At 43.1% G+C, this 15,232-nt stretch overlaps 1 protein-coding gene across 1 annotated transcript; it reads right to left on the reverse strand.

Moving 5' to 3' along the window:
• Positions 1 to 7,328: 7,328 nt before the first annotated feature.
• Positions 7,329 to 12,249, reverse strand: LOC126520774 (BEN domain-containing protein 5-like). Its single transcript, XM_055064750.2, has 5 exons — positions 11,971 to 12,249; positions 11,271 to 11,380; positions 10,777 to 11,183; positions 10,203 to 10,411; positions 7,329 to 8,615 (listed from the first exon to the last, which is right to left on the reverse strand). Exons 1-5 carry the CDS (start codon positions 12,155 to 12,157, stop codon positions 8,365 to 8,367), a joined length of 1,164 nt encoding a protein of 387 aa, XP_054920725.1. The 5' UTR covers positions 12,158 to 12,249; the 3' UTR covers positions 7,329 to 8,364.
• Between the last annotated feature and the right edge of the window lie 2,983 nt (positions 12,250 to 15,232).

Raw genomic sequence — 15,232 nt, forward strand, 5'->3', positions numbered from 1 at the left:
TCGAACAGAAACCGAGCTCGAATTAAGCCAGGCATCCGGTAATGAACCGGCCAAACAGAAAAAACACCCGCAGAAAGACAAATAAATGACAAACATCGCAAATCAATAACTCTTCTCTGCCACGAAGCACCGAATCCCTACAGGGTAGAAAACTTACCAAAAACATGCGAACTACACCTCCCATCTGAAAACCTACACAATCTGCACAGAGAAAAATATAATTCCTAAAGGCCTAACACTGAAAGCTGTGCCAGCTCTTGGAACACTCCCACCACACCATCGTGCAAACTCGCAAATAACATTGCACAATGCCTCAGTTTCACTTTTGAATACCCTCATGGAAATTTTCTATCAGTGCTCTGTAAATAAACAAGTGTTGTGTGTACACCGGTGAATATTTATTTGCAAGCTTTGCAGCGCTAGGGCAGACAAGCGAGTAAGAGTTTAAATCTTCTACGCAGCGCTCTGTAAGTGAACAAGTGTTGTGTGTACAGCCGTGTATATTTATTTGCAACCTTTGCAGCGCTAGAGCAGACGAGCGAGTAAAAGTGTGAATTGTTTACGCCGTGCAATTGTTATGTAACTGTGCATGAAATTTCATGTGGGGCCTGCGAGAATGTAACCTGCCTGTAAAGTGAACTGTTCTATTGCGTGCATTTTGAACACTCCATCTTTGTCCAATCGTTTACATTGTTGTATTGTAGTGAATTTGGCACTTGCGGCTCTAATAAATGTTTACAAACAGTGCCAGACCTGTGCGTGTGTATTATTGAACCAGTCTGTCCCCAATTTGGAGAAACTGGACGGAGCAGTGCTCCACCGATCCAACATCTTGCTTTGCTGAAGAAAAACCAATTCCTTGCAAAATTTTAATCGATTCTGCTACTGGCCATAGCTAGATGATAAGGAGCTCCAGGTATTCAATAATTTCTTGCTTCAACCTGACCGCAGTGTGCTCTTGATCTCTCACGTTATAATAAGCAGCACAATGATTCTAGAATCGGTAAATTGTTAATTTGGTGCAGCAGGCAGAGGAATGAGTTGGACGATTAAAACATTTTTTAAATGTTCAATGCCTAGTGCAGGAATATTTATTTTTAGCGTTTTCTTCAGTCGATCATTCAGTTAGTCACGATTAGTAGTCTGAAGCCCCACGAGCAAAATCAGACAAACGTGAGCTATTGTGTTTATTATGCTTGCTCACAGGCACGGAAGAAGGTGAGAAAGTCAGCTAGGGCTCAAATGTGAAGACTTTTTCATAGGGCGAGGAGAAAAGGGCGAGCGGCAGGCTATATTTTTCCTCCCTGGCTTTTGCGATCTGGCACGGCCCTGGTTGAAAGTATTGCTGTTGCGTGCTGGGAAACAATTTGGAGATGTTTTAGCTCGCAATTTGTGAAGTTTATGCAATGTACCTTCATACAAGGTCATCGAGGAGCCAGTGTGTAGCCTTTCGGTGCATCGGTAACTACAATAAGCGGAAATAGATTTCTTGGTGGCGCAAAGATGTGACGAGCATCATCACTCGTGGTGTGCGTACGTGTTGTGAACTATTTTTGGTGTATCGGTTTTAATTCAGCGAAGATAACCGCCGTCTCTGAATTGTCAGAAAATGGCAGATCTGCTCAATATCTGTTCGCTTGGCATAGGAACTAAAACATAAGAGCGCATTCTCGTGTACGGGCAACCTAAGGCAACCCCGAAACATCTAAGCACCAGGCGCCATCCAATAATTCTGATACACCGGCATAGTTCTCACGCATTTCAAGTCTAGTAGGTTTGAAATCACTATGACATGTATACGCTAGTCTCCTGTGTAGGTGCGATGGCGCTGCTCGACAGAACGATCACTGCGGTTGGTGATCACAGAAATGAATAGATAATTAAGGTGCTGGACCAAGATTTTCTGAATGAAACATTTTCAAATCATAAAACGTCGGCATGCCTAAAAGAATAGGCCAGACCCAAAATTCTTTGTGCGAAAATTGCAAAATGAAGGTTGCCCATAGCGTTACATTTGAATTAATAAACAAAATCTACTTTGAGATGTTTTCTGGAGTGCCCATGTCGATGCGTATATTTCGAACTCCGCAGCATGGCAAGAAGATAATTTTACAAGTTAATATATATTATACACCAAGGGCCCACCGGCGGCTTAGAAAAGGCGCAGATGGTTACGTAAGCGCAGTTTATTAAGATTCGTATATTTCAGTCGCTGTATTGAAGTATAGGAGTGGCAGGTCTGTTATGAAGCAACATATTTGGCTTCATAGCCGAAGTCTACGAGCGATCTGCTATTGAGCGTGAAACGCTTTTAGCTCCCGTTGACGGCGGCCTTCAAGTGACCTAGAGCCAAAAGTGAGAACCGTTATCCGGGCACTCAGACGAGAACGTCCCAGCATCACTGCGACAAAGAATACGAGATCATCCCATCAACTAATCAAAACTTAAGAAAATTCCGTCTCTTGCCCGCCAGCCCTTCGTACAGGACCGCATTGCATACGCGATTTACTGCCCAAACAAGTTACAAAAGATATTGCTTCCGATTTCTTCAGAATGTTCGTTCACAATACCACTCAACCTGTCTCTTCTAGTACGCTGAAGTTTCGTTTGTCATTTCGAATAGCGACGTTTAAAGGGCAGACAGGGTGCACTGTACACTTGGTTGCCAACTTTTAAAGCTGAGGCAGTGCTGCCAGTACTGTTTAGAACGCGAGCGAACCATGAGTTCCGTGGTGCGGGTTTTCGACGCCTTCTCGAGAGATGGCGCCACGCTGCGTGACTAGGCGGGGCTTCCAGGTTTATTTTATACGGACGACATTGTATTGCTAGCTAACAATCAAAGTGATTTGCAACGTCTGCCTAATATCCATGGACGGGAAGGCGAGAATCTGGGTTGAAATTTAGCGTTAGAAATACAGGTGTTATGTTATTCAATTAAAACAGTGAACCGACTGTGGCAATACAGTGGCAGGAAATACTTCGGGTAAGAGAATCTAACTACTTTGGTATATGGATAAACGAGGGAAATGGATATATGGAAACACAGGAATAAATAAAACCCGTCAAGGCGAAGAGAAATGCCGCCATAATGAAGCACAGAGCGCTATGATGATGCAAAAGGTACGAGGTCCTGCATGGTATGTGGAAAGGTGTAATGGTTCCAGGACTTACTTTTGGAAATGCGGTTGTCGTTGAAATGAGGGGTACAATCAGGACTCGGTGGCAACCAAAGGTCAGTGGGATGCCTCGCATTGCGCGCTCACGGGAAGACTACAAATGAAGCTGTGCAGGGTGATATGGGCCGGACAAGTTTTGAAGTGAGGGAAGCTCACAGTAAAATTAATTATGAAGAGCCACTGAGGAATATGGAAGAAAGTGAATGATCTGGTAGAGTGTTGAGGATTTGTACAGAACAAACATTGATTCATAGTGCAGGAAAAGAACTAATAAGCTTAGCAGCAAGTATGCGGCCTGTAGGGTCAGAAACAAAGTAACAAAGAACGTCAACCGGAAAGTTAGAAAGGCTGAAATAATCTCATGGGTTGCGGCAGTGGGAACAATACCTGCCATGAGTAACTAATTAAAATAAAAAAGAACATCAGGAAAGAAAAAAAAATATGATAACTCAAAGGGAAGTTCATTACTTTCGAAACGAGATCAGGATGCCTTAGTACACGCACCTTTAAAGCAACATATAAGAAGGAAGAGGAAGCATGTGCTTGCTGTGGTAAAGCTAGGGAAACGATGGAGCATGTTTTATTATAATATGACGATATCTGCTCAGCGGTCGATTCAGCTACCACTGGACTGCTTGAAGCCTTTGGGTTCAGCGAGAGCAGGGGTAGAGTAAACATGTCCGCAATAGTGATCAGTAAGAGGTGATTGGAAGATCGGTGGGAGTAAGAAAACGACAAAAACAAAGTTTACGAAAGGGGTTCAGATTATCTGGTTATTAAAATTGATCGTGAGTTTTTTTTCTGTTTTTGCTAGGCAGAATATCAGGGAGTATAACTACAAGAGCTTGGTGGCGCAACCCACCACCCCATTCCGAAGGGAACGCACATAACATCCGTCCATCCATCCATCCATCCAGGCCGGCAGCGTTCGGCGCATCGCGGATGGTTGGGAGTAATATTCGTGTTTACTCCAAGTAATCTGCTTTTTTTGGCAGCCATTGCGTGCATGCTTACACCGATGCTCGATTACGGCAGAGCCAGCATTTTTTTTATTTATCTAAACAACACTATCCCCCTCTTCAATCACGTATATTTCCTTATCAGTTACATATTTTACATTTCATTTTTTTTAATTACCTACTGCGTTGTTTTCTGATGCTCCCTGCCCTATTTTTTTAGAACGTTTTTTGCTGTGAGCCTCGAATCGGTTTTGTCGATATATGCGCAGAAGATATCGTATAGATTTAAATAGTAATACATTGTCATATAAACTGGTACTCACTTAAGGTTTAATAGTAATAAAACAGAAAATCACGTTTCGATACCGCTGTGGGTCCCGTGTTCACAATGGAAATGAGCGCTAGGAGGGGTGATATTTATGTGTGTTAGGTGGTGAAGAGTGCGCATGTATATCTCGGGGAGATTACCCCGTGTCCGGTTAATCGCGATTATAGTCGTTTGAATACGTGAAGATTCTAAGAATACTCTTGAACATAGGCGCTTCACTGTCACGATTATTCTCGCAGCATCTTAATCGATGATGTGGTTAGTAGTCATGTGATGATCCACCAAGGCGTTTGAGCTTCCATTCCCTATTGCAAAACCCAGTGCCACTGGGACCCAGTGCGCCAGATTATGGGCCCAGTGCCGCGCGCTGGATGCTGGGGCGCTGGGAAGCCGCAGCGTGCTGGGAGGCACTAGCTACTCGTGCGAAAAACAGCTCTAGCGCGTTAAATATGCGGTGCCTGGACGCCGTATATATTTTTTTGAATACAGAAAGCAACAAAGAGCGTTTTAGCGCAATAAGAAAAATAAAAAATAAAAACGTAAGAACAAAACTGGTCCGGGCAGGATTCGATCGTCCGACCTACAGATCCGAAGCCCGGCACTTTACCGCGACGCCACACCAGCAGACAGAAAAATTCGGATAATTTGCCATGTCAAAGCTGAGGAGCAGTTTGTTTGCAGAGGTACGTCTCGTACAGGCATGGTTGATGCGCTATCACCCAGCCACTAAAACTTACGCCTGTACCAGCAAGAAAAAGTTGCTGTCTGTATTCAGTAGTACGCTTGGAAGTGCCACAACATCGATTTTCACTTGCGATTGCTATTTTATCTTCGAAAAAAAGTCTTAAATGAACCGCCGACCCGGGACAGTGTATGGGCTGTTACTCCCAGTCAAAAAAATTAATGGGTCCAATTGGAGAAATACCAATTGGGTCCAATTGGTTTACAACCAATTGGAATTTCGCCACCAGTTGGAGGGCACCAATTACATCCAATTGGTAAACCAGTTGATAAACCTATTGAAACTAACTGGTCATCCAATTGAAACTAATTGGTGCCCAACTTATCGTCCAGTTGAAGCAACATGGTGCCCAATTGTTTGACCAGTTGAACACAGATGCCATCCAATTGAGCCTAAATGGTGCCCAACTGGTCAACCAGTTGAACATATATGGTTGTCCAATTGAAGCTAACTGGTACCCAATTGGTTAACCAGTTGAACACAGATGCCATCCAATTGAGCCTAAATGGTCAACCAGTTGAACTTGTATGGTCGTCCAATTGAAGCTAAGTGGTGCCCAACTGGTCAACCAGCTGAAGTAGACCGGTATCCAGCTGGTTAACCAGTAAACACACATGGTTATACAATTGGAGCCAACTGGTCATCCAATTGAACCTAAATGGTACGCAACAGGTCAACCAGTTGACATAAACTGGTGTCCTACATTTTAACCAGTTAAACACACATGGTCATCCAATTGAAACTAACTGGTGGCAAGCATGTAACGCAGACCCAGGTGCAGATGCACGAAATAAAAACCATACAAAGGTACTTGTTGCTTATAATAATTACACTTAAATACATTGTGACGGGGCACAAGTAGGTGAAAAGTATGGCATTGTTCATTAAGACAATTTACAGAAGGAATAGAAGTGGTCCCGACGGCAGGATACTAGAAATTGCACGTAACACCCTGGCGGCATTCTTCTTAGAGTCCTCGAAGGAAATGGCTTGCAACATCTAACCTCTCAGCTGGCGGAGCACAGCCTTGGCACAGGCTAATTACACAGGGAGGTGGCAGAAAAGTAGCATTGTTGGCATTGTTCACAACAGCTTGCAGCTTCAGCAGTGAGAATGACCAAAAGCAGTAACCTTTTTGTTGCATGTGGTGTACATAAAATGATAAATCATACTGTCCTAAATTAAACTATTTACATTTTCGATTGCTTCAGAAGGCAACCATCAGAACTGCAGAACAAGATCTCATGCACCATAGAGTGAACAAATAGTGAACTATATTACTAACTAAACGAACTATATTAGGGACGCATAAAAATGACAACAGGACTGTTCCAAAGGCTTCATTTATTTGCCAAGTACAAATACCTGGTATGAAATACTTTCATACCAACAATTCTCTTTAAAATGTAACTCGATCTTCTACATCAGCACAGAAAAGATAACAGAAAACTGGTCAGCATGCAGTAACTTTGCTGTCGTAGCAGGGCCGTTAAAAATATAAACATAAGCGATACTGTGCGGAACATAATAAAAAATGACTAGGTTAAGGAGGTAACGCGTTCAGCGATGAAGTTGTAAACAGCTGCTGTGACCTAAAGCTCAACATTAAAGTCAGAAGTATTTAGTAGTAAATAAATAAATTAGCACTGAAGGAAGAGATTATGAATCAGTATGACTAGGTAAAACTGATATGCCTGCTTAATGACAGAACGAGAAGAGAGGGAGTTGACCGAGGCGCCCGATTTTTATTAGTCATATCATAAGAAGCCAACAAACACTGACACCAAGGGACAACATAGGGGAAATTAGATGTGCTTAATAAGTTAAATGAAGAAACGATAAATTATTGGAAATCAAAGTGGATGAAAGAACAACTTGCCGCAGGTGGGAACCGAACCCACAACATGCGAAGGTTGTGGGTTCGGTTCCCATCTGCAGCAACTTGTTCTTTCATCCACTTTGATTTCCATTAATTTATCGTTTCTTCATTTCACTTATTAAGCACATCTCATTTCCCCTATGTTGTTCTTGGTGTCAGTGTTTGTTGGCTTCTTATGATATGCTTAATGAGAGATGTGTTAAATAAGAAATTACTGCTCAAACAGAACATGGATCACTATTACAATGACTATTGTGAAAATATTTAAAATTTTTTAAAATAAATTTCCACTACAGAAGCATGCTGCATTCAGTCATGGCTTGCTTGAGGGTCATGGTTGTCCTTTTCCCTGAAAAATGTCGAAATATGCATAAGGGCAGGAAAGCTTCAAGTTTGTGCACATCCTGCAGCAAAATGATGGTGCTGCCCGCGCAGTACATTATGAATATATATGTGTTGTAGCTGTAACAGATGATAGCGTGGCAATGGAAAACGGCACGTTGGGGGTAGTGTCAATAGCACATGCATGCAGAAAAATGTGGGTTATCTTCGAGAGGATAGCAGTTAATAAAAGTTCAGTTGTGTGGAATGCGTTATGCTCACTCGTCTTGCTATGCCAAGAAGCGCATTCCAATTATATCAAGAGGGCTGCGCGCTTGTTGCAAAAATGCTATTCTCATAGACTTTCACACAAACTATGCAAACTATTCTCATAACTGCGCCACAAAAAGTACTCGAAGAAGTTTCCTGTTGCTGTAATGCAGTGCTGGAAGTGACTTTTGGTGTTTTGGAACAGCTTTTGGAACAAGAAAAGCCGGCACTAGCAACCACACTGCACACTCACGGTCATGCGCTGCTATTAATAGTTTAGACTGAAAAATTAGCTTGGCTTGCTCACTTGGGTGACGTACAGTGTTTGGAACCGTTACAGTTAATTCAGTCTACAGTCGACATGGAGGTAACAAATCTTATGAGCCTAGGTGGAGATGTGGTGCAATAAGCAGTCATTTCACATTTTATGTATTTGTCTCTTTCTTGCTGCAGAACTTCCATTAATGATAACTAATTATAAAGAAATGAAAGTAAGGGAGCTGATGCTGCGCATTCTTTAGCAATTGCGTGCTGCTAAACTATATTCACTTAAAAGATGGATCTATTTGAAGGTTAGGGCTGCATGTTGTTCCCAAACTAGACAAATTTAGAAGCTTTTCGAAATTAGTCGCCAAACATGCACAACAGCACTTTACCGTTTTGCCAGCCTCTCAAGGTCTGCCAGCTTCTCAACCACGAAATGGTTCAGCTGCTTCAGTGCAGCAGGCAAAAGATGTTCTGGGACACCCTGGCACCGTAGTCTTTGTCTGTAACAGTCTGAAACAGAAAAATTCACAAGGTCTCACTAGCTGGCAGCAACAAATTTTTTTTAATGAGTATAAAGACTGTAACACTATCCACTTACCGCGCATCACTTCCACCTTCGAAGGTGTCAGCGGCGCCTTTGCAGGCCGATCTGGGTATCTAGGACACCGCTTACCTGCAAGACAGAAATCGACTATTCACCATAGGCAGGTTGCGCACGTAGTTCCCGCGCCTACTAGGGCGCCCCTCGCGGCGGCGAGCGCGGAACCGGCAGGATACGACCGGCTCGCTTGCGTTCGGAAAGCCTGTATGAGCACTGTTTCGCGCGTAGCTGTTGCCTTTTCTGAGCAATGCCGAAGTGCAACCCGAGCTGTTGAGTAGTGGGCTGCAAGAGCACGTACACCAACTCACGAGGAAGAAAGTTTTACAGGTTTCCAAGCCGACCATATGAACCAGAACGGCGTCAACACTGGATAGCGCTCGTCCGACGGCATAAGCTGTTTTATGTTCCGGCGTTATGCCAAGTGCGTTATAACGCTGAATTCTTTGCTTTTACAGCAATGATGGCAGCAACGGGACACCTGCAGTCAGTGGCGTAGCTAGGTCGTCTGGCATCCGGGGCCCATAGGTCTTCTGTCCCCTCCCCATCCCCCGGGTTTATTCGAGGAAGGCGAGGACATCAACAATTTCCGCGTGTCTCTAGACGTTCCCCCTTTGCTACGTCACTGCCTGCAGTGCGTACCAGGATATGCAGCAAACAAAGTAGTTTGTTCCCACACTATACCGCAGTAAAGCTGTGGACCTCTTTCGCAATCCTCTCCCATTCAAACAGCGCTAGGGCTTGCTGAGAGATTTAAGGAGGGGTTGCAGCCGGCTGAGCTGGCATACACCCTTTTGCGCCCAGCATATCAACGAAGGGGCAGATGAGATCACCAAAATTTTTGACAACGTGGTTTATTGGAACCTCCTTTGCACGCACTGAAAAATCGCAACATAATAGTATCGCACTTCCAGTAACTTGGGCGAAAATATTTTCCCAGCGTAGTCTAACAACGGGTAAGTTCATCCCCTTTTTTTGTGTTTGGGGAGGGCAACGTTAGAATAACTCTGGTAGGTCTTACGAGTCGTTCGTACGCCCCACGTTCTTGGATGAGATGTTTTGGATTCGTATTTGCCGTCCTGTAGGTACAGGGAAACTACCGCGGCGTCCTTGCACTTCCCTGCGATGCCAGCACGGCAATCGCAGCTCCCCGCTAGGATTTGTCTGCTGTCGCCGATCTTCAAGAATCAATGTCGCCTGTAATTTCATGCGTCCACACCATAGATAACGAAGTAACTTAAGCTGAGCTTCACGCATCTCGCTGGTGCATTATTTTTCGTTTGCGGAATAAACCTAGCAGTCACTTCCGATCAGTGCGAGTTCAGCACTTCGCTCACGCCGTAGACGTGCCCCACTTCAAATAGACGACTTCCTTTCTCTAAATTCTTTTTCCTAAAAAAGCTATGAAGATCTTGTAATTCCCGAAACCCGGTTAAAATTAATATCGGCACGCTGTTTCGCGCCATCACTACCGTTTGACAGGGCGCCAAACACGCAGCGCGGGCTGCTGACGCCGTGAGTAATCCTACCACATTCGCGCAACTATTCGTCAGATGGCGCTAGGGGTCGGAAAGACAGGGCGCCGCCTAGCACTTGCAACGTGCCCATAACGTTGCAACTTCTATTTAAAAATGCTATAAGCTTTAATGTGCAGTTATGCACCTTGTAAAGAGCGGTTTTTTAACTGGTCCTTTGGCCAAATGCCCAGCAGGAGATCTTTCACAAAGAGTGAATCCTTCTGGTGGCCTTGGATGTGGCTCCACGCTTGTGCATTAATTGCCAAACCACGGCCAATGTCCACCTGCACGAGAGGAATGTGTTGCAAAAAAAATTTAACCGATGACAAGCACATAGCAATAATACAAAAAAAACTGCAGAAGTTGCCCTTTAGATCGGTATCTTACCATGTTGTTATCCTTCCTGACTCAACTGGCTGGCGGTGGCAGTGGAGGTGTGGACTGTTCGGTTCTCTCTAAGCTTTCATTAGCTTGCGTTTCCCCAACTACAGAATCATCAAATGAATTTTGGTGCCGTGGAGCTCCACAGTAGCCTGCATTATCAACATGAGATATGGCTCATTACAAACAGCAGAATGCAGTTACTTCAAGACAGGATGGCATCACCCATTGTTCAAAATTTTATATGTTAAATAGCATTAAGGAAATGTTAATGTATATAAATTTTAATTTATATATATTAACAATTATTTAATATATTAATTTAATATATAATTTTAATTTTTAACAATCTAGCTAAACATAGTGCATACATATTAAATAGCAGTATGTCGCAGCCCCAAAAGTATGGAAAGCTGAATTGCATACCTTTGTTGTCGAGCATCATCAGCATTTTCTCTTGCAGCCTCATATTTAGCTGCCTAAGGTCCTTTGCCTCCTGCTCGAGGGTTTTGTTCTTGGCTAGAACTTCTTCTATCTTTCGCTCTTTTTTTTCTATTACGTCTTCTAGCCGCTGCACCTTTTCACGGAGATTAAGAACACGGGGGTCACCAAAATCTTCTACTTTCTTCCTTTTTAGTTTTTGCGGAGAGGCCTCCACCTCTCGTTGCCTCAGGGCACTCGTTTTCTTTTTCAGAATTTGAAGTAGTTCATGCTTCGGTCCCCGATGTTGCTTTCTTGCAGGGCGCTGCACATAAAACCAGAAAATGTCTTACAAGTCTACTTTAAGAGATACAATCCATAAGCATTGACACAGCACTGAGTAAACAGATACCTCTGGCGGAACATCATCATCTTCCGACTCGTCGTTTGGCGAATATGCCATTCGCTCAAAGCGAAGCCTCGGTCTGTTCTCGCTGTCAATTTCAAAGTCTTCCTCAGATTCTGGAATATATCGAGAGGAAATAACTTCATATGAGCTACGCATGTCCGACGGGGCTATATGCTACTAGTGCATAGGAAAAATAAAACGTTGCAACACATTTAGTAGTTGACACACTGATGCTTATATTGTGCATGCCTAAATAATACGCTTTCTATTCGTATAAGAGGCAAATCAAAACTTTCAGTAGTCTAGCTGCATCAGTGCTAAAGCCGCCATGCTCAATCTGCACGCAAACCTGCGCGAAAACAGGAGGGGGAAAATACAACTGTGCGTAGTTTCAGAGAAAGCATGAAACATTTTCATAGTTATTTGTGCAGCCGATACCCACCGTAATTGCACGTATGTTATAAAAGATTTCTCCATAATTACTTTTCTTAAGCGTACTTGAATGCTACAGAAGTTGCAATACATCTATTACCCTAATTTCAGGACAAAAGTACTTGTGATGGTACAATACCGGGCGATCGAGCGCACGCACAGGGAAGCAGCAGCAATCGGCATATGCGCATCGCGGAACACAAGATACACTGCATATTTAACTTGAGAAAACAAACGAAATGTACACTAGGCTTTAAAATAATGAGCTCACCTCCCAAGGCGAGAATTCGAGCCCGGTAATAATCCGACGTCCCATCAGGATCCGTCCACTTCACAGAATAGAAGAATTTGGACTTGAAATCCTTTGTATGCTGAGGATTGAAGTTTTCAATGGCATCAATGCTAACAACAGCCTGCTTCCGGTCATCCTCATAACGCACTTTCGCGTGGGTTATCATCTGAAAATCTGTGGTAACTTTTCCGAACTGAAAGACACGTGCACCGAAAACTAGCGGAACACGATCGCACGCGTTGGTACAGCGGATAGCACGTCTAGAAGGCGCTGGACTGTAGCACACGTGATGTGAAGAGCCATACTAGCCGCGTGCTCGTACTTCCGGCCGCATGCCGACACCTAAAAACGTCGCGCTGCGTAGACGTACGTGACTTCTACTTTACTAAATTTAATTTATTGACTTCATTTTTCTTAAATATATATAATGGGAAGCGGGAAGTAAATTACTGTTAAATAAAATATTCAAATACGAAACAACGAACATGTTTCGCCGTTCCCACCGAGCGATTCCCAAGTGGAGTGTGTAGCTTAGTCGTTGGGGAGCCTTAAAACTTCGTAAATAATGTATAATGCTCCAAAAAGAAAGAAGAGAGGCCCATATAAAGAGTACATTAACCATGGATCAGACTTCATGCTACCGAGAAGTACTTCGAGGGCTCACCAACGCAGTGCAAGTTTCTCGTTGTTGTTATTCTGCATGATACCTTCGATGTGCGCTTGTCGCGCTGTTTTATTTTTGTGTTCAAAATTTATACGGGACTGCATATTTTGGTTTGGGTAGTTCAGTAAAGCTCCCAGCATCGTTACTTGCTCTCTTTGTCCGAACGCGCGAGGGGCAGCAAAAAAATAAAAAATAAAATAATAATAAAGAAATAATAATTGCAGCAGAACTCGCTCCTGCAACGCGAAGTCATGCCGAGCTACGCCTTAAAAGATTCCTTATTAAAAAGTGCGTACCGAAAAGAGTGCCACTGCTGTTACATTTGAGTACAAATAAAGCGGTGGTAAACGGCGCAACCGTTAGTTAGACACCGTGTACTGCATTTTCTTCGATGAAGAAGAAGCTTTATGTCAAGGCCCAATTCGGATTTCCGTATGAAACTCGGAACTGGTTTTATAGAACCACTGTGCCGATTTGAGCGAACTTTGTTGCACTTTAGAAAGCTAAGTTTTAGCAACAGGGACAAGCAGAATTTTGGTTTAGGGCCTCGATATGTTTCAGGAGAAAAAATTAAGTACGAAGTTCACAAGCCCATCATTCTGTATACCGAAAGCAGCTGTCGTAGTTTAGTAAATTCCATCTATTAGCACGTCTAAAGCGGGCAGTATGATTTCAGAGGTTATGTGAAGTTGCTACAACATTTGCACGAACCTTGCAAAAATCCTACCTACAGACAAGTGTCTTATCTTATAGCTGTACATAATGAATACATCAATTTTGCCTGCTTTAGATGCATCAGTAGGTGCAGTTTACTGAATTATGGTATTGATTTTCATGGCTGAGTCAGAGTTGGCGTGTTGAAATTTGTCTGTTTTCATGCAATAAAAAATAATGTTACCCCAGAATTCAAAATATTCTGCTAAAGTTGCTTGATTTTTATTTTCTCATTTAAATGCAACAGACCTTTTCTATTATAAACCCGTGCTATGGTTCTCAAAGAAAAATATTCCGCATTCCTAATTGTTTAGATGACAGCTACCGAGGCGAAGCTTCCTGTTAATGCACACTCATGTTCCTAAAATGTGTTTCTATGTTCAGGATCTGTCAAGAGATGCATCCTTAGCTGATGATGATCCACCTGTTAACGACACAGCAGCCGGACCAAGCCAAGCAGCAGATAGAACCCGATTCTCGACAGAAAGAAACTGCGAGTTTGGAGCTGATGCATCGGGTAGTGATGATGAACAGGTGAGGTAGTATGTTTCAGATCTTAAGTGTATGATATAATCAGCTATTTCATCGCAGGAGGCTATTAACAACATTTGTAGTGCAACGGCCAGCAGCACGACAGCTGCCGTGGTTCATAACGCCGCTTCAGAACTGCAAGCAATTGGCGATAGGTTGCAGCATGCCAGCCCAATAACTTCCCATGACACATCGCTGAATGATGAATAGGGGCATATATTAAAGGGAAAATCAGACATCCACCTGTTCGTAGAAATTGCTACAAAGGAAACCCATACGGGTTCCTCGAAAGAAAAGTCTCGCAGTTGTGTGTGTGTGTGTGTGTGTGTGTGTAAATATGCTCTGCTGCCTTATATAGTATATCCCATGCATGTTATCTTGACCAAACTCTCTGCTAATGTGTTAGTGCAGGCTATTTCGTAATCCCTATGCTTGGTTTTTTGGTGCAGAATTTAAAATGACAAGACATGAAAACACTTGACAATTTCTTTTAACTGTGTGTGCTGGCATCGTAGATTCTGTACTAAAATAAAGCAAGATTTTGATCTTGCATGTCACTGAGTGCATCTATAACAGCTGGGTCTGACCTCTGTTTAGTTCCCCTTTTCTCTTTCATTATTTTTCTGCCTTCCTTTTTTTGCAGCTGTTCATGCCTGATGACGATGCTTCACAGCAATGTGTTCCTGGAGAGCTTACTTCAGAAGAGCGCATGGTAGGTCCATCAGAGCTTACTAGAACTTCACCAACATGTTTGAGGTCTGTTGGTAGGCCACTCACCACGTTTGGGCATCGCAAATAGTTCAGTGTAGATAACATAACGATCACTGCTAGGTATTACACCAATGCTTGCAATAAAAGGACGTTGAAGTATCACTCCAGTTGTAATCCCATTGATTTTTTTTATCGAAGAAGCACTAAGTGATGTCCTTTTGTTCTCTTGCAGCTGTTCATGTCTGACGATGACGCTTCACAGCAACAAGTTCCTGGAGAGCTGACTTCAGAAGAGGACATGGTAGGTCCATCAGAGCTTACAAAAACTATCCAAACATGTTTGAGGTCAATAACTGTTGGTAGGCCACTCACCAGGCTTGGGCATTGGAAATAGTTCAGTGTAGCTAACATAAGGATCACTTCTGATATTAGAGCAATGTTTGCCATAAAAAGATGTTGAAGTATTGCTTGAATTGAAATCCGATTAATGTCTTTTGGAAGAAGCACTAAGCAGTGCAATCGAAATTATACAAAAGGCACGAGAATTTTCCGAGATGTACTGCATGTCATCATTTGCTTTATGATGAAGGGACTGCTTAAACACAGGAGTATAGTCTCGAG

The sequence above is a fragment of the Dermacentor andersoni genome, chromosome 10 (assembly GCF_023375885.2).
Source record: "Dermacentor andersoni chromosome 10, qqDerAnde1_hic_scaffold, whole genome shotgun sequence".
In the NCBI taxonomy this organism is placed as follows: Eukaryota; Metazoa; Arthropoda; class Arachnida; order Ixodida; family Ixodidae; genus Dermacentor; species Dermacentor andersoni.